Raw genomic sequence first — 22046 nt, 5'->3', positions numbered from 1 at the left:
ACTTAAAATCACAATGTTTGTATACAGAAATGTACAAAATTCTTGCTGAAATCAGGATTTTGTTAAGACAGAGAAAAGTCTAAGTGACTTATAGTAATTATAATTTAGATTAGGCAATCTGCACTTTTTAGTATAATATTTACCATTAGGAATTTCGCAGTCTAAGGCAACAGCAGTCTCATAAGTCCAACATCGAGCAACATTGCGTATGGTGTATCCACCTCCTCCAAGCATCAAAAGAGGCAAATTGAAAGTCTTTACAACTTCCACACATTTGGCATGACCTGCCAGAAGTTACGGACATTTAAAAAGAAAATATGCAGTTATAAAAGGCACACATATTTAATATGAAGATTACCAATTAAGGGTTTTCTATATTGGAAACTCATAACTAAACATAGCATATCTGAAATGACAGAAAAATAAAGTGGGGTGAAGCATATATCACTTCAGTTTTAAAATACAGACAAGTTATTGGTCTTAAAGAAGATAATCCAAAATTAACTTGAGCAATACTATTATGGTTAACCAAAATGTTTTAAGATATTTTGCATCAATGCACTGAGCTACCTGTATGTAAATTTTTCCAGATTTTTTTTAAAAAGCACAGAACTGCCCCCAATTAAGTCTAATGAATGATTCTGTAAGAAATACATTCCATTAATGGAAAACTTGTTAAACATCAGCAACTTTAGATTAACATAATGCTACATTTAAGGAAAGCCTGCTAGACAACCCAGGAATATTTGGGTCATTGTATGAGATATTTCCTTTCCTTAAAAACAAAAACAAAAAAACAGAATGCCCACAGATGGCAAAAAAGCAATGGGAGCAGGCCCAATGTCCATCTTTCTGTTGTTTCCCAACAGACTTTCCTTTTTGGAAGCTGGTAGGGAGTGTTAGAAATGTGACTACAGGCAGTGCAGCAACACAGCAGTAGTAAAGTGGCCACAACTTTGCCAAATTTCAGTCTCTTGAGGGCCATGGATTTTAGACACATTCTCTAAGTTAGCCCATTGATTCAAAATCTGTTGCCCTATCATGCACTGTTTTACTCAATTAAAGTTTATAAACAATCAAATAGACACAAAAGTCTTAGTAGTGTATTAAACAAACTGTGCCCTGTTGGATAATCGTTTTAGAGACATTTCCTTAACTAAACAGAGAAACAGAATGACCATGGGTGGGCAAAACAGCAGTGAGCGTGGAAATGATTTCTATCCAAGTTCCCCATTGAGTTTCCTTGTGGGAAGTTGGCAGAAAACATTAGGAACCTTCTTTCCTTCCTCCTTCACTTTCCCAGAATTCCTGACAGCTTATTTTGCTTGTGGGAAGGCTGCAGAAAAACCACAGTGGGGAAGTCAGAAAAACTGCAAGTCTAAGGCCAGTAGGCAGGTAAGTGTCACAGAATATTGTGCACATGACTGCAGCAGTCACAACTTCCCTAAATTTCATTCCCCTTGTAGTCATGTGTCCTAGATTTCATATGCATTCTATAAATTAGCCCATTTGAAATAACGTGATTCAAAAACTGTTGCCCTATGATGCCCCATTTTGCCTAGTTAAAGATGATGGTTTTAGATTCTTCTGCATGTTTATATATATTTGTTTCTTCACATGCCATTTGACAAGCAAGACGTACATCAGTGTATTATATTTGAAAATGCTAAAATGGAACAGCTTTTTAAAATTATCCCTTTAAGTGCATGCTGTGTACAAGAAACTATATACATGAACAAATGTCAATAATAGGCATTTGAAGTTTTAGAGGGTGATACAAATTTTCTTAGAGGACCCATTAATTCATATACAACACATTACAATTTAACCATAGGTTATTTAATTACTATTTTTACTTCAACATGAATGAATACTTTGAAATTATCCCACCAAAACTCAATGGTTATACATATACTGCTACATAACCATTACAAAATACAGCTAAAATGAAAGGAAAGTGGGATTGTTTAGAACTGGAAATCCTTTGTAAGTCATAATGCTGAATTCTTCAGCAAATTAAAGCTCATAAAACACTTCCACCAAAAATTTCTAATGTTTTCAAGAATATGCAGCTGTGATGCTTCTATAATGCTTTGTTCTCTTACCTTTAACTGTAAGATTAAAACATCCCAGTCGATCGCCAGAGAGTGAATCTGCCCCACATTGCAATACTACTGCACTAGGTTGGTACATTTCCATCACTTTAGATATAATCTATAAAAAAGCAGGAATGATGGTAAACCTTTTATTCAATGCTACAACACCTATTTTAAAAAGTGCTTTGAATGTACTCACTGGTTTAAATATTTGTCCATATGACTCATCATCTATTCCATCTCTCATTGGAAAGTTAACTGCATAGTATTTGCCTTTTCCAGCTCCGATGTCCTATAAGAAAAGCATGAATAGCCAAGGAGAGTTTAATTCCAGATCAACACTGACCATTACAAGTGATTTAAAAATATTGCTTCTATATTGTAGCATGTGAGAAATATTAAATAAACAATAAGTACAATTTATACCAAAACTTTACATGAGGTTTTCATACAGTATAAAGCATTTGATTTGTGTAATAGAAAAAATGTTCAAAAGAAATATGTTCAGAGAAACAGGCTATAGACATGTGACAATACAGAAGAATCAGACCCAGAAGCAAAATTAGGATGTAATTTAATCTTGAGCAAAGCATGATTTGGAGTCACTGTACAGGGTAAAATACAGTGTCTTTCACCAGGAATGAGGATGGCGTAAAATATAGATATACAGGCAGTTTAGATTTTATGAAACAACCAATTACCTGGGAATAGGGTGTAAGGCCATGGGTCTGCTCTGTCAGATCCGTAAAGTCACATGCTATTTTATCTACAAGAAATGTGCCACATTTCACTAAGCAAAAGACACAAAAATAATATTCTTTTATGTTCATTCCTTTGTATTTTTACATAAATTCTAAATCCTTCATTCAGTAATTTTAACAGCTGCACTCCTATAAACAATGGGTTACTATTTGTATTCACCAGAATCAAGTTACTCTTTATTTGCAGTGGAAAGCCTAATAATGCAAAAACAACAGAGTAAACTCAGAGTGGTCAACTTCTCAAAAAGCTTTGTTTTAAACATTATTGTCCCACGTCCAACCTTTCCTATTATTTTTAATGTAGGTTATTGAAAAAGTGGAGCAGACTCCCCTGGAGGAAACAGATCATTTGGACTTCTTCCTTTGGATTCAGGCCAGGACCTATGAAATTGGCTGCTTTGGTGGCTGATGTTTGCTGTGACCTTTCAGATCTTGTTAGACTTCTCAATGGTTTTTCATACCATCAACTAACCCCCCCCCCCTTTTTTTTTTGGTAGGCATTCAATTGTACTATATTCTTAATTATGTGATTTCTTTTCAAAATCACTGGTGTTTAGCATGAAGCAATAGTACCATCTTGTGGTCAGACAGGTTGAAAAAAATTCTTACAGTTATTGTATTGTATTTAATTCCTATTAAAAAGGTAAAAGGAAAGAAATTCCACCTTTAAAAAGATAAATTGATATTAGTGTAAACATCAAGTCCATTATTAGTCTTAACATTTAATGACATCAAAAATCACCTGGTTTCTCTAATCTCAGAACACAGCCTTACTGATACTAAAGATTCAGCCAATCTGAAATTGGCAAAATAAGAATATGCCAAAAACTTTCAAAGCTTTTTAAAATATCTAACTAAAATATTTAACTACCAAGAAACTCTGAGGCAATATAAATTATCTGTTTTCCTAACTGTTATAGTTTAGAGGAACAAGACTATGCATCTAAATATATTATTATAGCTAGTTATTCTACTCAGAAAAGTTTATTAGAACCAGATTTATTATGTCTATTGCATTTATATTTTGACTTTCTTCTAAGATTTTTAAGGTTGTGTACATGGGGTTTGCCCCAATGCTCTTTCAAGTCAACTAATCAGCTTTCTAATCAAATGGGGACTTGAACTGAAATCTCCTTAGTCTAAGTCAGGGGTCCCCAACCCCTGGTCCGTGGACCGGTACTGGGCCATGGCATGCCAGCAACCGGTCCACACAAACAAGCAAAGCCCCATCCGTGGAATGCAGGTAGTACACAAAAGCACACAAAACCACTGGTCCACAGAAAAACCTTTCTCCACGGAACCAGTCCCTGGTGCCCAAAAGGTTGGGGATGTCTGGTCTAAGTCCAACAATTTAAAACACTATGCTGGCCCAACATTATTAGTATAGTATAACATTATATAAGAACAAGACCATTGTAGTTTGTTTCAACAAAACAGTGCTTAAAATATCATTTAATGCAATGTCTTAAGTTTTTTTTTGACGTATTTCTACGTTATTCTCTTAAAGTTTTTTTTTTAAGCAGTATACTTCTAAAGGAGGCATTCAATTTTTCAGTGCATGATTCTAAATAAAAATAATATCCAAGCATTGGCCTAGACTCAAATGTGTCTAATGGCTTCTAGTGATACAGTAACATTTGCCATGGATACTTTCTTAAATAATTATGAATTAAATTGTGATTTGACTGGGTTATCTGAATTAATAATAGACCTTTGTTTTTTTTCTATATACTGCCTTGTCTATAAACTCAAATTTCTATAGTTCCTTTATAATAATGACTGTTGCGCAATGTAGCATTATCTCCAATGTTATCCATTATACAACACAGTGAGTGTATTGATTCATGTTTTATAGGAACAAAATATAGGCATATTATTTTAATGCTAAATATTATGTACAGTATGCCGTCATACTAATCCTTGTAAATGAAGCAATGACTGTTTCTATAGTTCAATTATAATTACTGAAAAATGTTAATGGCATCTTGGTGTCTATTAGTTTTGACCAGCCATTTTGAGGTTTTCTGGATATTTATCTTGCAAGTGAAAATGGAGTCCAGATATTAGGTTGGAAGAACTTTGTAATCACTGCTAAAATTACTTTTATTTAAAACGTTAGTACCCTCCAATGCCACATCTAATGATGCAATTACTTTCAAAACATTACAGTATAGTACCTCTCTCAGAAATGTATAAAAATAATCATCTGGACTTACACTAATGCAGACTGATATCATATTAATGTAAATCCTACTCAATTTTAAATGAACTTGATGGAAAACAGGGACAGAAAGTAAAATTAATTTAACTTGAGAATGAGGCTTAAGAAAAGCATTTCTAAAATCTTATCTTAAATAAGCTTATAACTGAACTCACCCTTAAATCTCCTGTTCCCGGGAAATATTCACCATATTTATGGAATGATACCGTCATAACTCGATCTGTGGTATAAAAAGCTTCTTCAACACCATCACCATGATGGATATCAATATCAATATAAAGAACTCTTTGATGATATCTGGGCATAAAAGAAAAAAAATAGTAAAGCAATAGAAAAAAATCTCACTACTCTTCTTCAAAGGAAAATGTAGTTAGAAAAATCCTTGATTTTGTTTTCCATCCCAGATTAAATCAATTATTTAAAATAGCTTTATCTCTAATATGCAGATTTAAGTTCCATAATACAATCATATTTATCCTTCATGCAATTCCAATATTAGAACATTTCCCAATATTAGCCTAGATGATGGTATAGAATGCAGTACTGCATATGCAATATTATATGCATATTTAGTATAGAAAAGGGAGTTCACAATGCTTAACTATATTGACAATAGTATGTTAAGGTTGCAAATATATAATTATCTAAGGGTCTTAGTTTAACTGTGATATGCCTATTTTAGGTTTATATTATACAGTTTTATATTTGCACTTCAAAGCTGAAGGAAGCTGTGCTATCAATTTTTGGCAGTCCTTGTGAAAGAGGCCTTTTCTCTTTAGAAAAAAAAAGAATAAAGGGCTTCAGGTCATCTGCAATAATATTTGTTACCAATTTACAACCACTAACCATCATCATGGAGGAAAGTATCTTGTTTCAGGTAATGATTTATTTTTTCATCCTTTGTAGTAACTCAAAATAACAGGCTTAATTTATAGGAAATCAGGGTTGCCCACTAATTATTGGCATAGCAATCTCTTAAATATAATTAGCAAGCTTTATGCCAAGTATCTATAAAATCAACTCTCAAACTGGACCAATACAGAACATATGCTGGATGAAAAATAGGCAAGTTTTAGAGGTTATAGCATTAAGTTGAAAAATATATCAAGTCAAAATTAGCACTATATACTGCTTTTATTGATATTAAGCGTGTGTTTCATTTTATTTCCACATTTTAAGTTGTAGTACAAATTAAAAACTATAGTTTAGATATATTTTCCCTGTGAGACTGGCATGATTTAAGTGGAGAGCAATGCAAGGTCACTTACTGTTTTAAATCGGTTACAGCTACTACTTCTTACTTTGAGTGTAGGACTTCTCATATTAATAGTTTTCAATTGATTTGGAGAAGATTGCTTTATTAGAAATTGCTTTTCACAAAGCACTTTTACAAGCAGGCTTATCAAGCCTTAAATAAAATGTTATGTACAGAAAACGGCAATTCAATCTGTCTGCCTTAGAGATATGTTTCTGACTCCCCCTTTTTATGGCCAGCAAAATATTTAAAACAAATAATCATAACCAATTTCAGAACAGTATCAACCTAACCCATTTTGATACATTTTCAATGGCTGCTTTTGAGGGAAAATTCAGGAAATATAAATAAGAACTCTATACTTGTGATAAAAGGCAATTGAAAATATGACCAATGTTTGCTGCTGTCCATTTTATAAATCCCCACAGCTATCTTTTGTAATTTTCTTTATAACTAATTTTTCAGGACATTCAAAACATTCTTCATACAGCTGCTGTTAACTGACTGATGTGACTGAATTTGAATGTGGCCAAGTTCTATTTTATTATTTCTAAAATTTATTTAGACAGAATCATGCTGACAATGTAAGTTATTTTATTTTTTTGAAAAAATATTTTACATTGTATTTTATTTTACTTTTAATGGAACATTGGTCAATGACTGCAATAAAGTCTATTTTTATTTTTTGTTTTCCTTATTATGTTACTATTGCTGGTTATTTTCTATATATATTAGTAAAATAAAAAGGTATCTAGCAAAACTATGGAAGCCCAGGTTTGGCAAATTCTCCTATCAAGCTTGGGGGGGGGGGGCACTGGATAAAAAAATTCTCCTTTCACAAGATTCTATAGTGTGTGTTTGTGGGTTTGTGTATAATTCAAAATGTAGCATTACATTCTAACATCAATTCACTATTTGATTTTTTTCTTATTCTTAAAAGTAGACACTACTTTCTTGAATTCTGCATAGACAAAAATACTACATATGACAGAAAGGTATATCCATGTTATTTCTGAATGTAGCTATGATAAATCTTACCAGAATTGTTGACCCTCCTTGTATCATTTTCCCAAGCCATACAACTTTTAAATATTCTCCAAATATTTATTTTTAAAATTAATGAATCTAAATTAGGTAGTCCCATATTTTTTTTGCAGACACACCACTCTTTTTCCTCCTAATCACACCACCAACATATTTGGCAGCAAAACACCGATTTTCAAAGGCATGAATTTTGCAGAAGGTTGTAAGAGTGATAGAGAAAATAAGGTAAGGTATATTAAGCCGCTGTATATCCCATTTCTTGACCTTTTTGCTTTTTTACTTCCTTTTGTAATTTCTTTCTCTCTTCTTTATCTTCAATCTGCTTGCTGCAATTAGGTCTTCCATGAATCTCAATTTTCCTAGTTATATTTTTTGTTTATTTGACTTTAAAATTTAGCCCTGTTGCTATGATGCTTCCCAAAAAAGCCACTGCTTTAATGTGAAGCTGTTGACATTCTAATTATGTAATACTAAATAAACTTTCTATCCTTTGGAAGAGAAAATAAATGTGCATATCTACATTTACACAGAAACAATTTAAGCTTCAATTTCTGGTGATGGGTAATTTCCTCTTGATATGGCACTCATATTTTAAGATCCTGAAAAAGTACTGTTTAAATATACACCTACACATCTGTGTTTATGACCATATGTGAGTTTGGTAAGAGTTTAAGTATAGGCTGATAGTTTAATGGATAACATGTACCTTCCACTTCTTATGATAATATTCATAATCTTAGATTTAAGAAGATGGACTTTCTCTACTTATATTTACTAACCCAAAACAAGAAAAATAGCTATTTTGAATTAACTAATAGTTTAATCTTACAATAACTTAATTTTGCTTTTTTATATGAGACAAATAAACTTAGCCAATTTTTGTGAAATGAATTCATCAACAAATTATTGAAAATGATAACACCAAGTATACAGATACAGTGACTTTGCAGACAATCAAGAAATATCTGAAACCAAATTTAACTATTAAAATATTAAAATTATAATAGAGCTATTATAATAAATTAGACTAACCCATAATAGACATTCATGACAACAAAGGCATTAATAAGAATCATCTACTGTGAAATACTACAGTTATCACATGATGGGAGATAAATGCTTCTTATAACTCTTCTTTCTGTTTCACTAATTATAAGATTACAGTCAGGATAGTTTTGGAGCAAAGCATAGTATTTAAAAATTAATTTAGAAAGAATGTCAACGCTGTTAATATAGGATGTTATTGCTTTGACACTCAAACTACCAAAACCCCCTTTCCTAACTCTGCTATTTCTTTGCTCAACATGCTTACTTTTAATGCAGCACTCATATTTTCAACTTATTTTTGGGTAAGTTATGTATATAACTGTACCATGAACTTACTTCAATAACTCAAGAATGGCAAGCACAATATCATTGACATAACAGAAACCAGATGCTTCTGATTTCTTAGCATGATGAAGTCCTCCTGCCCAATTAACAGCCATATCTGTTTGTTGTCTATTCAATTTTACTGCTCCAGCTAAAAAAATATTATGAGAAAATGCGGTTAAAATATTTTGCAGAAATTAAAAAGACAATTCATAGTACCTAGCAAGAAAAATAAGAGTTTCACTTAACACATTTCTGTTCTGGTTTGAATTTCAACAGGTTTTTTTAAGCACTTCTGCTGCTGTGCTGCAAACCATATACAGATTGTGGTTCAACAACCACAATTGAGGCCAGTAACTCCATTGTTAAGCAATGAGGTCAGAAATGAGGCATCACTTGACTGCCCCACTTAGAAATGATAGTTTAGTGAATCCCACACAGGCTGTTAGGCAAGGATCCAACTTGATCCAAACCATTCCCAATTTGGTTTCATTCAGTCTGGAGCCTTGTTTCTTCCAATCCTCTTCAAGTCCCCACCACCTGTCAATCTCTCCCCCCCCCCATCTCTGCCCTTTTGGCTGTCCTGCAGTGTTACTGTTCAGAAACATGATACTGGAGCAGCCGCAGCCTGCTGCTACTGCCTCTGAGCCTCTATTTCTACTAAAGAGTGCTACCTCAAGCCCCATTGCCATTGCGTGAAGTCCCATTGATACAATGAGGACAGCTGCCCCAGCACATAGCCAGCCACCCACCCCATGAAATCCCTTTGCCACACAGGAAGAACATGCCAATCACACTAACAGGGAGAAAGGTCAGCTGAGAATGCTAGTCATAAATGTGGACATGCCTGAATTTTTATCAAGTGACCAAGACTGCACTGCGATGGTTGTAAGTTTGAGGAGTGGACTTAAGTCCAGTTTTTCAGCACCATTATAACTTCAAACAGTTACTGAAAAAAATGGATATAAACAAGGACTCCTGTAATAAACTTAGTATGTCACTTTTAGTGCTTTTTATTTAATCTATTGTCTTTATTTTCCATTTCTATTAATTTTCTCCCACCTAGCAATAAAAGCACCATTCCATTACCTATCCTATACGTTTTGCCAAAAGTTTAGTGTGAAAATACCTTACTGTGAATAGAAGTGAACACATGGACTAAAAGTGATACTCAAGTTTAATTTAATGGACCTCAAAGTTTTGCAACATTGTGCCGCTATAAAATGTTGGCCAAATTGCCAAACTTCAGCAATGTAATTCCCTACAGAAGGCAAAAGAAATAAGATACTTTAGTAGCTTAGCACTACAAAAATCGCAAACTAAACAAGCAACCAAGTAAAACTAAAGGGGGTGAATTTTTTTTGTCTATAAAGCTATCAATAAAATACATAAATAATGAAGATTAAAAAAATCTACCGAACATAGAACATGAAAAGATACCTAAAGTAACATTGTTAGTGCTACTTAATTGACAAAAATTTGAAAAATCAGTAAGTAAGAGAAAGAACTAAGGAGAATCAACTTACCTACAGAGCCTCCTGTTGACAGTTGACAGAACTCAAATAGTCCATCAAACACAGGACAATCTTCCCCAACATTAACTAATAAAGGAAACTTTCATTAATCATCTAAAGTTCTGTTTCAAGGTACATGTACATATTTTTAGGTTTGTTATGCTAATAATTTTTGACATTAAGAAACAAAAAAACATTAATATTCCACATTACTGGTATCCATTTACTTTAGAAGTTAATTTTGTTTCACAATTTTACTTCACTACCATAGATGCTGCACCTGTTGGTTATCTTGCTCTAACGAACTTAATAAAATATTCAGTCAGAAATTTAAAGAACTGCAGCTTTCCTCCTCTAATGCATATAATAATCCTAAACTGTAGAAGTGAAATCTTAATTTTAAATGAGTTTAGTTTCATGCATTTGAAACTTTGTCATTAAAAAAGATTCAAAAATAATGCTGCCAAATCCCATACTGTTGCCCTTTATTTATTATATCCTTTCCTGTTCATACTGGTGTTAGGGAAATAACTATATGATTAAAAGAGATAGTTGCTTTCTGCCTCTGCTACGTTAACTGTGATTAGAAGCAATATGGTTATTCCAAGAGAAGTTTACTACTACTTCAAAGCTCATTTTAACCGGAGAAAAAGCTGTGAATCCCAACAGAAAGGAACAATTGAATAAATTTCAGTCCTTAAACTACAGTATGGTAATTGAGGAGCATTTTGTTTGAATAAAGTTTTGACTATTCTCCATATAACAGGCAATTAAAGAAATAAACTATTGAAAATGCTAACGATCACACCAAAATTCAATAAGTAATAAAATAATATTTTGTAAATTTCTTCCTTAAATAAGGTAATATTCAATAAGGTAATACTGAAGAAAAATTAACTGCTTTAGAAGTGATGCTTAGATTTTCTTTGCACGCAAGCCATAACATTTCTTATGGTATTTTTTATTTAAAATCAATGGGAGACTTACATCTCTGCATTTGTTTGCTGTATTCAGACATATTGTCAGGTCTTATTGAACGAAGAAATTTGATGTATTCATCGCTGTGGTATTTAGTCATTTCTTCTGCCGTAGCTTTGTGGGGGCGCTAATAAGCAACAAGATTGACATGGCTGTACTACAGGAAAAGAGCTAGCAGTATTTTAAGTAAAGACATATTTCATCAGAGACACTAAACTGTAGATTAATAATTTCAATTTTGGGCTTGCCACATAAGTACAATAGTTGCTGTATATCATATACAGGTAGTCCTCGACTTACAACCACAATTGAGCCCAAAATTTCTGTTGTTAAGAGGGACATTTGTTAAGTGAGTTTTGCCCCATATTATGACCTTTCTTGCCTCAGTTGTTAAGTGAATCACTGCAGTCGATCAGTTAGTAATCTGGTTGTTAAGTGAAACTGCCTTCCCCATTGACTTTGCTTGTCAGAGGGCTGCAAAAGGTGATCACATGACCTTGGGATATTGCAACTGTCATAAATATGAATCAGTTGCTGAGCATCTGAATTTTGAACACATGATCATGGTGTTGCTGGAATGGCTGTAACTGTAAAAATGGTCATAAGTCACTTTTTTCAGTGCTGTTGTAACTTTGGACGGTCATTAAACAAACTGTTATAAGTCGAGGACTACCTGTATTTTATAATACAGTAGGAAATAAGTATAGATTAAATACAAAATATTTTTGATCATAAAAGAAAACATATATTGTATCAAGTATATATCAAATAATTAAAACCAAGTTTTAGAGAACAAGGCCAGGAAGTCCATAGAAAAAAAAATCATTTTATTTTCTCCAGCAGAAAGAAAATCATTCCCTGAAGTGTATAACCAACAATTATCTCTGCCTTGCATGGGATGCCTTTACCTTTTCAAGGTGATACTGGGAGTTCTTTTTCCAACCCCATTTTGACTCATTCAATGTGGAACACCTTCATCTCTCCTGCCCCCATCAAGAAAAGTATAAAATGTCCAAGTATAGCTGCTCTTGAGGGCCTTTTAAATGAATCTCTACACGAACGCAGGCAACTATGCATGTCCATGCCAGGATAATGTTGTAGGATCCAATCTGAGTCGGGTCATCTGGACCAGACGTTTAGTCTTCCAAGCTTTTGGACTCATGCTGGAGCCCGTCCTCAGTAAACGTTTCTCTCTCTCTCTCCAGAATGTGTGCTGCTACATAGCACAACTTCTACAAGCACAGTTCCAACAATCTTGGGTGCCTCTTTTCTTTCCCTGTCAGAGAGGGTGCAGGGTAGCTGAGATGGACTTTACCTATAATGCTCACCTGAAGCATTGTGGCAGGACATCTGCCTGGAGTTTAAAATTTCAAGATGTACATCCTATTATTTGTAGGGTATATTCTTTTCACTGATCACTGAGTTTTAAGTGATAGTAATAAATGCATATACTTACATAGATTTCCATTTTTCTGTACAAGCCATAATTTAACAATAAATTGTGTGTCATACGGATTCTGTGAGGCTTCATTGGGTGTCCCTGGCCATAATAATAGTTTCCAATATCACCTAGAACAAAAAACAAACAAACATTTATTTATTACTTTTTTCTAGCTTTAAGTTTGATGATACATTCACCAGTCATCTCTTGAATATCATTTTGTTAGGAGAACATTCGTTAAAATAAACTAAACCAAAAACCCATTGGGGTTTGGAACCCTTCAGAATTTTATGCAGGATTGCAAACACTGCAACTTATTTGCATATTCTGGACACTGGGAGAAACGGTGATAGCTACCAATAATTGATGGCTTAACAGTGTTTGAAACAGAATTATGGCACAAGTCATGTTACTACTTGCTCCCGTCACCATCTTAATGCAGACTAAAGCTACAAAATGTACACCACATGTTCTTGACGTTCTCAAAGAATCGTATACTTTCTTCTACATTCTGAAAATGCCCACGGAGTACTCTCAATCTCTAGTGCAAAGCTGTAATGGGCTGTGTGATATGAATGTACAAAATATTATTTGAACCTAAGGCAAATATTAATCTTGGTGATATTATTCTCATCTCATATTGAAAACAGATATATTTAACAAAAGCTGTAAACTGAATTTAGTTTCTTCAGTTAAACAGTAGGTATATTAAATGAAAGTATAAATTGATGAAATATATTATCCTTTTAATTCTTAACTCCTAGTCAATATAGGTAGTCCTAGATTTATAATTGGTCATTTAACAAGTGTTTGCAGTCACAATGGCTTCGGAACAAGTGCTTTTTGGCCTGGAAAGCACTTTCAAGTGTCGTAAAACACTGAGCTGCTCCCCAGTCAAATGACTGCAATTTGGGAGATTGGCAACCTGTTCACATGTACAACTGGTTGCCAAGTGTCCTGTGATCATGGGAATATCTGCAATCTTCTCTGCTGGCTTGCCCAGAAAAACAAACCTTTCACCTGGGAAGCCAGCAGGGAAGGTTGCAAGCAAAAGGGACACTAGATTTGAAGTGTGTTTCTCTAACACACTGAGGGATTTTTCCCTCCCCTCCATGCAGGGAGAGAAAAATCATGCTGTACACTGGAAGAAGAGACCTCAAATCTAGTGAAAAAGCTAGTGAAGGTCAATGTTCTGAGCCTTTCAGTATACTGGTGTTTTCTAGCATTTTTCCTTCTGGAGGGGAAGCAACCAGCCTGTAAATATTTTTATTAGTCTGTCAGAGAAAGGATAGAGAGCTGAATATTTATGCTGCATATGGGGGAGAAACATATCTTCTCTAGCCTCCAACCAATCCTAGACTGGAATTTCAGTCATTTTGCAGTGGTATTGGTAAGTGAGCCATCATGTGACAGGAGCCATTTACAATCATTTTTACCATAGTCATTAAGCAAATCAGGTTTCTCCTTTGATATTGCTTGTCAGAAGATGGCTGGGAAGATCACAAATGGTTGCATGCATCAAGACTGCAATGACCTGACCAAGGGAGTGGTGCAACAGTCGTAACTTTGAGGACAGATTGTAAGTCATTTTTTTCAGTGCCATCATAAACACCACACTGTCATTAAACGAATAGTCCTAAGTCAAGAACTAGCTATATTGTATTTGCAAATTTTTGCTCAGTGATCTGGATGGAGTTCTTAGTTTTAAATGCTTATCAGGCATTTATTTGAATTGAAGCTAATATATTTACCCATTCATTCTAAGTTCTTTAAACAAAATGGTGATTTTAAAAATAAAGACAACAATAAAACTGTTTTATTATTTTTAAGAAATTATTGAAGGCAATTTTAACAATCCAAAACCAGATCAACTTTCTTTTTACACCTTAGCGTGCCATTCCACATCACAAGTGTAACAATGTATTACAATTTTACTGTTAGAATGGGGTAAATTTACAATGAATCAGACTCCAAAAGTCTATTATTATTCTGATTCTCATTTCCATAATACTGAGTCAAATGTAACATAAAATGTTATTTTTTATATAAAATAGGTATTTTTTCTAACTCCTGCTCCCCTATTTCTCCAAGAATTCTTATTATGTGCCATCAAATTAGCATGGATTCTTAGCGACACTTTCTCCAGGACATTGTCTTTCAGTCCCAGCCTTTAGGTTTTCCAGTGGCGCGACCACTACTGTTGCAATCAGCTCCTATTACCTTGCTGCTGATTAACCTTTTCTTTCCTTCCACCTTTCCCAGCATTATGGACTTCCCACGAGAGATGAACACAGTGAGTTCAGAATATGATAATTTGTAGTCATTTGTATCTCAAGTAAGAACTCCAGATGGAACAACTATGACAGTGATGGCGAACCTTTTAGAGACCGAGTGCCCAAACTGCAACCCAAAACCCACTTATGCATTGTCAAGTGCCGGGTGGGTATGGCCCATTGGCTGGGTGTGGCTGTGGTGGTAACAGCAGACTGGGTGGGATTAAAAAGTTCAATCAATCAATTCCAACTTTGCAAGATCTTTTTTTCCCCCACAAAAAGTTGAAATTGACTGATTGAACCTTTTTTTTTTTTTTTTGCACACAGCGGCGGAGGCCTAAAGCGAAAAGGTTTTATAAAACCCAGTTGAAGGCCTAGGACTGGGGCGACGGCACGCGTGCCCACAGAGAGGGCTCTGAGTGCCGCCTCTGGCACCCGTGCCATAGGTTCGCCACCACTGAACTATGACAATTTGTTTGTTTTCTTGACAATACTAGGAGTTGGATAAGAAGGCCTCCAAGGTTCCTTTCAACTCTGTTATTTTGTTATACCAAAATTCAAAAGTGTCAATACTCTTTCTATTCTGCTTCTTCAAACTCCAAGTTTTGCTTCTGTGTGGTGTCACAGAGAAAACAATTATCTGTACAATTCTGATCTTTGTAAGTACAGACATATCATAACCTCTGATTATCTTTTCCAAGGTTTTCATTTTTCCTATAGCAAGTTCAAGTACCTACAGGTAGTCCTCGACTTACGACCACAATTGAGCCCAGAATTTATGTTGTTAAATGAAACATTTGTTAAGTGAATTTTGCTCCATTTTACGACTTTCCTTGCCAAAGTTGTTAAGTGAATCTCTGCAGTTGTTAAGTTAGGAACACAGTTGTTAAATGAATCTGGCTTCCCCATTGACTTTGTTTCTCAGAAGGTCGCAAAAGGGGAACACATGACCCCAGGACACTGCAACCGTCATAAATGTGAGTCAGTTGCCATGCATCCGAATTTTGATCACATGACCATGGGGATCCTACAAAGATTGTAACTGAAAAATGGTCATAAGTCACCTTTTTCAGTGCTGTTGTAACTTTGAATGGTCACTAAACGAACTGTTGTAAATCGAGGACTACCTGTATTTCTTTACTGTTGGAATCTTTGCTACTGATCTTTTTAAAAAATGTTTTAAATGCTTTTAAAATGATAACAGAAAAAGCATATAGTAATTGGTTGAATCTCTTTTTGATATTGGTATGTAGACTGATCCCTTCTAATCTCCAGAGTTGCTGGCATTGTTTAGAATATTTACTGGTCTTGTTGTGTAGGTTGCCATATTTTTGTAGATATCAATGAGGTTCCAGACTTCAAAGCAATCCCATATCTTCTTGAACATGGTGAGTATATGTTCAAGATTATACTACACTGCTCATTAGATTGAGTTTCTTAGTTAAAATACTAATAAACCATCCTGTGGTTCCTAAACTACACAATGCTACCTCAACAAATTTATAGGGGCACCATAGGATATTTTACTACTTAAATGTAACTTCCTTGAGGCACCACAGTACACAGTTTGGGAACCACTGTATACCATGGTGTATCATAAAAATATTACTAAAATGTTAAGGGCACTGTGAATTGAGAAAGCACAGAAGCCTCTGCATTAATCTAAGCTCCCCCCCCCAAGTAAGATCTAAACAGGAAAGACATTTTATTTTTCTACATTAATAATTTCAATATTGACACTTTATCCTCAAAATTTAAAAAAATGATCCCTGTCAATTTGTGGTTCTGGGAAAATTATTCACTCATAAAACATACAAGACATTTCTGCCCCAAGTTTTAATTTCTTTCCATTGTGATTTGAACACAAGAAAACTAAAATAGTTTACACAATGTCAGCTTACAACAACTTATTCAAACAGATCAGTCACAGCCTGTAGGATTTCATTTTGGCAATATTATCTCTACTTTTGGGGGGTCTGTCTAGTTTAATGAAAAGAAGGACTAGGGTGACATGACAGCAGTGTTCCAATATCTCAGGGGCTGCCACAAAGAAGAGGGAGTCAAAGCACTTGAAAGCAGGAGAAGAAGCAATGGGTGGAAACTAACCAAGAAGAGAAGCAATCTGGAACTAAGGAGAAATTTCCTGACAGTTAGAACAATTAATAGGAGGAACAATTTGCCTCTGGAAGTTGTGAATGCTCCAATACTGGAAGTTTTTAAGAAGAGACTGAACAGCCATTTGTCTGAAATTGTATAGGGTTTCCTGCCTGAGCAGGGGGTTGGACTAGATGACCTCCAAGGTCCCTTCCAACTCTGTTATTCTATTTTAAAGAATAGCATAGGGCTGATTCTCATTTCCCTTTAATCATGGCATGAACATGGTTCACTGAATATTTTTAAATGATATGTTCTCATGACATTGCATAAATCTCATCTCTAGCCCAATCGTTTTTAGCTATCAGTTTTAAAGTAGAGGATGTTTCTTTTTCTGATGCAATTTTCACTGTGGACGTAACTTATCATACTTCACTAACAATGTGATTGCTGATGCAGTCAAGACTTATGATCTGCTCAACTCCTATTAGCCCTTTTAGACTGCTGCAAGCATGCTTCCTACCAACTGGCTACATAACTATTTTGGCTTTGGCTACATGATAGGCTGTAGAGAGGCAACTGCCTCTAGTTGGTGATGTCTGAAGATATTTTAAAGTTTTATATAGACTCCTTTATGAACCAGTATGCTAACCTGCATTTCTGAAAGAATATTAGACATTTACTCTTACTCACTTTTGAGTGACAGAAAAATGCATTATTCAGAATGAGCAAGTAGCAATAAACATCACAAAGAGACAAGGAGCAAGAGTAACAGTGAGTATAAATTGAAACAGTGAATCTTGCAACCTGTTGTCTGGGTTATTTTTAACATATATTTAATATTCGTTTAGAAGAGCCATGTTCACAGATAGCCAGACTAACCAGTCACAATGACAAAGAGCCAATAACTCAGGCAATATGAAAGATAGCTAAATCTTACACCCCAGTACATACCTATGCTCACTTAAGCCTGCCCCACCATCCATTAAGGAGAGTATTTTTCAAGTTAGCAGCCAAAACTAAGAGGAAAAACGAAGTTAAGATAATCTACATTTGATTTTCTTGAAGGTATAAGGACAGCAACACTTGTCAGTTTGATTCCTGAGGCAGAATAGGAGTCAATAGTCAGACAACACAGCTTATGGCAAAATACTTTTCAGGAGATTCAAGGACCGGAGGATAACATTTCAGCATGATCATTAGGAACAGCCTATCTTTAATTTGTGCCCTCCTCTCATTGTTCAAAAAGCAGCTACATGTATCTCACATCACTGTAGTCATATTGTGAGAATCATTCTACTTTGAGAATATTTGTTTTCAATTATGATTTTAACAATTTTTCTAAACAGACAATTTCTCAGTAATTTCCTCATAAAAATATACACTTTTTGCTCAGTCTTGGAATCTTTGCAAGCAGATAGTTTTACTACTCTTTTCGTTTGATCAATTCATCTCAGAAAAAAAAACAATATTGGAAAAATTCAAATGAAAATATTTGATCTTCTACTGATTAGCTCAAAAGTCCCATTATATATTCTAATTCCCCAAAAGCATATTTTTGATTTTTTTTTGTAGTACATAAAACTATCTGAAGTACATCATTAATTTTTGAGTTTCATAATGTTTTTATCTTGTAATGGTCTTGGTCTGATGCTTTCTCGTGTACTTTTTGACACAATCTTACATTTCTCCTTTTAATGGGAATTAAAATCTTTACCTTTTCAAAAAAAAAAACAATGTGAAAACTTTTAGAATTTGTATCAATCTTTCACTGCCCAACATTAAAAATAGTTGTTTAATGACCAGGAAAATATCCTGTAATTCAAACGATTCTCCCTGCCAGTGATGTCTATTTTGCATTCTGTTGGGAGGGGAGTGCACGAATCAGGAAAACAAAACCCTGAACAACGTTGGAGCTCCGCGTTTTAACATGAGTTTATTTCTACGGATCCTTACAGCCTCGACTCTCCGTCCCATACGCCACGGAGAGCAATTCCCATTGCAATGAATAGGGTTGCCAGGTCTGCTTCCAAAAAATAGCGGACAAGCGGGGGGGGGGGGGTTAAGTAGTAAAAAAAGATTTTACAATTAAATTATATATTTTCTTACAAACATTTTAACACGTATTAAAATAATCACTTCAAAACTTTACTTAAAATTCAAAACATCAAATATATTATAATAATATGTAAACTATTAAATTACATTTTACTTTGCTGTCGTGTGTATTTTTTATTTGACTGCGCAGCTTTGATCAATTCTTTGTGTTTAAGGAATAATTCTTTAATTTCAGTACAACGTCGAGAAATATTAAAAAATATACAAACTTCACTTTGAACCGATGGTACAAGCAGTCGGTTACGTTTGTCAGTCCACAAATTTCCCATGACGCTGAACATTCGTTCAACGTTTGCATTTGATACCGGAATTGATGCACAATACTGGAACAGTTTCATTCAAACTTATGAAAAAAAAAAAAGACAAAACGCGATTCTCCTATCCTTATTCTCTTAGACTGTACAGCTTTAGATTACGTACCATTTCATCATAAAGCTTTTGAATAAAAAAAAATGTCCACTATTTTGTGAAAAAAAATAGTGAACATAATGTGAAAAAAGTGGACTGTCCACTCAAATAGTGGACACCTGGCAACTCTAGCCAATAATAATAATAATAATAATAATAATAATAATAATAATAATAATAATAATAGTAAAGTTGGAAGGGACCTTGAAGGTCATCTAGTCCAACCCCCTGCTCAGGCAGGAAACCCTATAGCATTTTGGACAAATGGCTGTCCAGTCTCTTCTTAAAAACTTCCAGTGTTGGAGCATTCACCACTTCTGGAGGCAAATTGTTCCTCCTATTAATTGTTCTAACTGTCAGGAAATTTCTCCTTAGTTCCAGATTGCTTCTCTCCTTGGTTAGTTTCCACCCATTGCTTCTTCTCCTGCCTTCAAGTGCTTTGGAGAATAGCTTGACTCCCTCTTCTTTGTGGCAGCCCCTGAGATATTGGAACACTGCTGTCATGTCACCCTAGTCCTTTTTTTCATTAAACTAGACAGACCCCCCAAAAGTAGAGATAATATTGCCAAAATGAAATCCTACAGGTTGTGACTGATCTGTTTGAATAAGTTGTTGTAAGCTGACATTGTGTAAACTATTTTAGTTTTCTTGTGTTCAAATCACAATGGAAAGAAATTAAAACTTGGGGCAGAAATGTCTTCTTAAAAACTTCCAGTGTTGGAGCATTCACCGCTTCTGGAGGCAGGTTGTTCCAGTGGTTAATTGTTTTAACTGTCAGGAAGTTTCTCCTTAGTTCTAGGTTGCTTCTCTCCTTGCTTAGTTTCCACCCGTTGCTTCTCGTCCTGCCTCCAGGCGCTTTGGAAAATAGCTTTGACTCCCTCTTCTTTATGGCAATGAACGCGTTTATTTCTGAGTTATGGTTATATGTGAGTCGCAACGACAAAACGGGAAGGGTAAGGGGAAAAGGGTTTCCACACCGACTTTACAAAACAGCTATAAGTTGAGGTGCAAATTTGAAGAAAGAATGAAAGACTAAAAAAAAAAAAACCAAAGGAGAGGGCAGAAATCACAAACGCGACGAGCAGCTGTCTATGGAGATTCTCAAGTCAATCCAGGTCATGGTTGTCCCAAAGATGCTTTTTTTTCAAGAGGCAACCAAGTCCAGTCGCCTCTTGGGGGAAAGAAAAAAAAAAGCACCTTTTGTGAGACCAGCAGCCGCGTCCCATCCCAATGCACGCTCTGCAGACACAATAGGTAGAAGCAACAGTACCAGACAAATTAAGGGGAGGGGCTGCCTGCAGCGCGTGCGCCGGGAAAAAAAAAAAAAAAAGAAGAAGGCGCGCGAGGACAGAGGGTATGGGAGGGGCGACGTGAGGAGCGCAACCAACGAACACCCTTCAACGATAAAATTGGTGGGGGGGGGAGAGGGGGTTGAAGCGGACAGACAGAAGGACAAGCAGCTCTTTGGGCACATTACACCCCCTTCCTTGCAGCCTCGCCCCGCTCAGCCCTTCTCTCACCGTCATAGTAGTAACAGACTTTCTTCTTGCCGCCTCCCTGACTATACGCCATGAAGCCGTCTGAAGGAGGCTCCGGGGGGTTAGATTCGATTCCACAGGACCAAAGCCGAACTACCTGGGAAGGCAAGCGATAGCACCACAACACGGATGCCGGAGCCGGGGACAGCGTAAGGGAGCTGGGGCCCCGCCTCCTCTTCCAGACGTGACCGCTGTCAGCCGAAGGTACCATTGAAGAGAGGAGGGGAGGTTTCGGCCTCGTTTCACATAGTAGTTTATATTTAAAAAGTTATTGTTTGACCACGCAGTGCACAGTATAAAGGGTCACGTTAATTTAACGGCACTACAGAAAATGAGATGGAAAGACGGGCACCCAATAGAGTAGAAAATGTAGGCTACTCGTCCCCCTTCTCAACATAGATATATTGGTACGATCTACGTAAAGAAGCAGGCCGCTCTCTTCGCTCTGCCCATTTGAAACAGAACGCTTGCAAGGCGCATGTGCAAAATCTTTTTTGGGTGGTAACAATACTTTGGGCCCTATGCTGTAGTAAATAAAAAAGTTAATCTTTTCCCCTGCTCATCAGATAGGAAAGAGGAAGATTCTGTTACGAGCTAAAAGGGAGTGAGAATTGGTGGGTAGTTTATGCTTCAGCTCTGATGGGAAAAAAATAATGAAGAGTTTCGAGGCATGCATCCTTGCTTATGCTTTCTTTTGAAATCCATTGGTTGACTTCATATTTGCATTCTCTAAAAGCTTCAGTCTATATAAGTATTTCTGAAACTGCTCATTGAGAGCTAGTCTTGTGAGAATCAGGCCCAGTAAGATCTGGTCTGTGTAAATCCAAAAGAACAGAAAACTTTTGAATAAAATAAGCTTTCCTGCTTTGCCCTATAAATAAGAATTGCCCCTCATCTGAAAAACAAGTGGCTGAAAGTTACAGATGGGGAAGGC

General features: G+C 35.5%; 1 protein-coding gene across 1 annotated transcript; it reads right to left on the bottom strand.

Moving 5' to 3' along the window:
• Nucleotides 1-39: 39 nt before the first annotated feature.
• On the bottom strand, nucleotides 40-21281 carry LOC107297711 (histone deacetylase 2). The gene is made up of 9 exons (XM_015827072.1): nucleotides 21095-21281; nucleotides 12697-12809; nucleotides 11250-11367; nucleotides 10275-10349; nucleotides 8761-8899; nucleotides 5234-5375; nucleotides 2296-2388; nucleotides 2106-2214; nucleotides 40-284 (listed from the first exon to the last, which is right to left on the bottom strand). The coding sequence occupies exons 1-9, from the start codon at nucleotides 21144-21146 to the stop codon at nucleotides 52-54; spliced, it is 1074 nt and encodes a 357-aa protein (XP_015682558.1). The 5' UTR covers nucleotides 21147-21281; the 3' UTR covers nucleotides 40-51.
• Between the last annotated feature and the right edge of the window lie 765 nt (nucleotides 21282-22046).

The sequence above is a fragment of the Protobothrops mucrosquamatus genome, unplaced genomic scaffold, assembly GCF_001527695.2.
Source record: "Protobothrops mucrosquamatus isolate PMUCROS unplaced genomic scaffold, P.Mucros_1.0 scaffold3478, whole genome shotgun sequence".
In the NCBI taxonomy this organism is placed as follows: Eukaryota; Metazoa; Chordata; class Lepidosauria; order Squamata; family Viperidae; genus Protobothrops; species Protobothrops mucrosquamatus.
Note: the sequence above shows the minus strand (reverse complement) of the source record. Positions and strands in the feature narration are given on the sequence as shown.

Bases quoted from the DNA above. Each gene is read 5' to 3' on its own strand.
- LOC107297711 (XM_015827072.1), bottom strand. From the start codon at position 21,146: ATGGCGTATAGTCAGGGAGGCGGCAAGAAGAAAGTCTGTTACTACTAT. The intron at 10,350-11,249 runs GTAAGTCTCCCA...TTCCTTTATTAG, and splicing joins CAGCAAACAAATGCAGAGAT to TTAATGTTGGGGAAGATTGT. The intron at 285-2,105 runs GTAAGAGAACAA...AACTTCTGGCAG, and splicing joins TTTTAATCTTACAGTTAAAG to GTCATGCCAAATGTGTGGAA.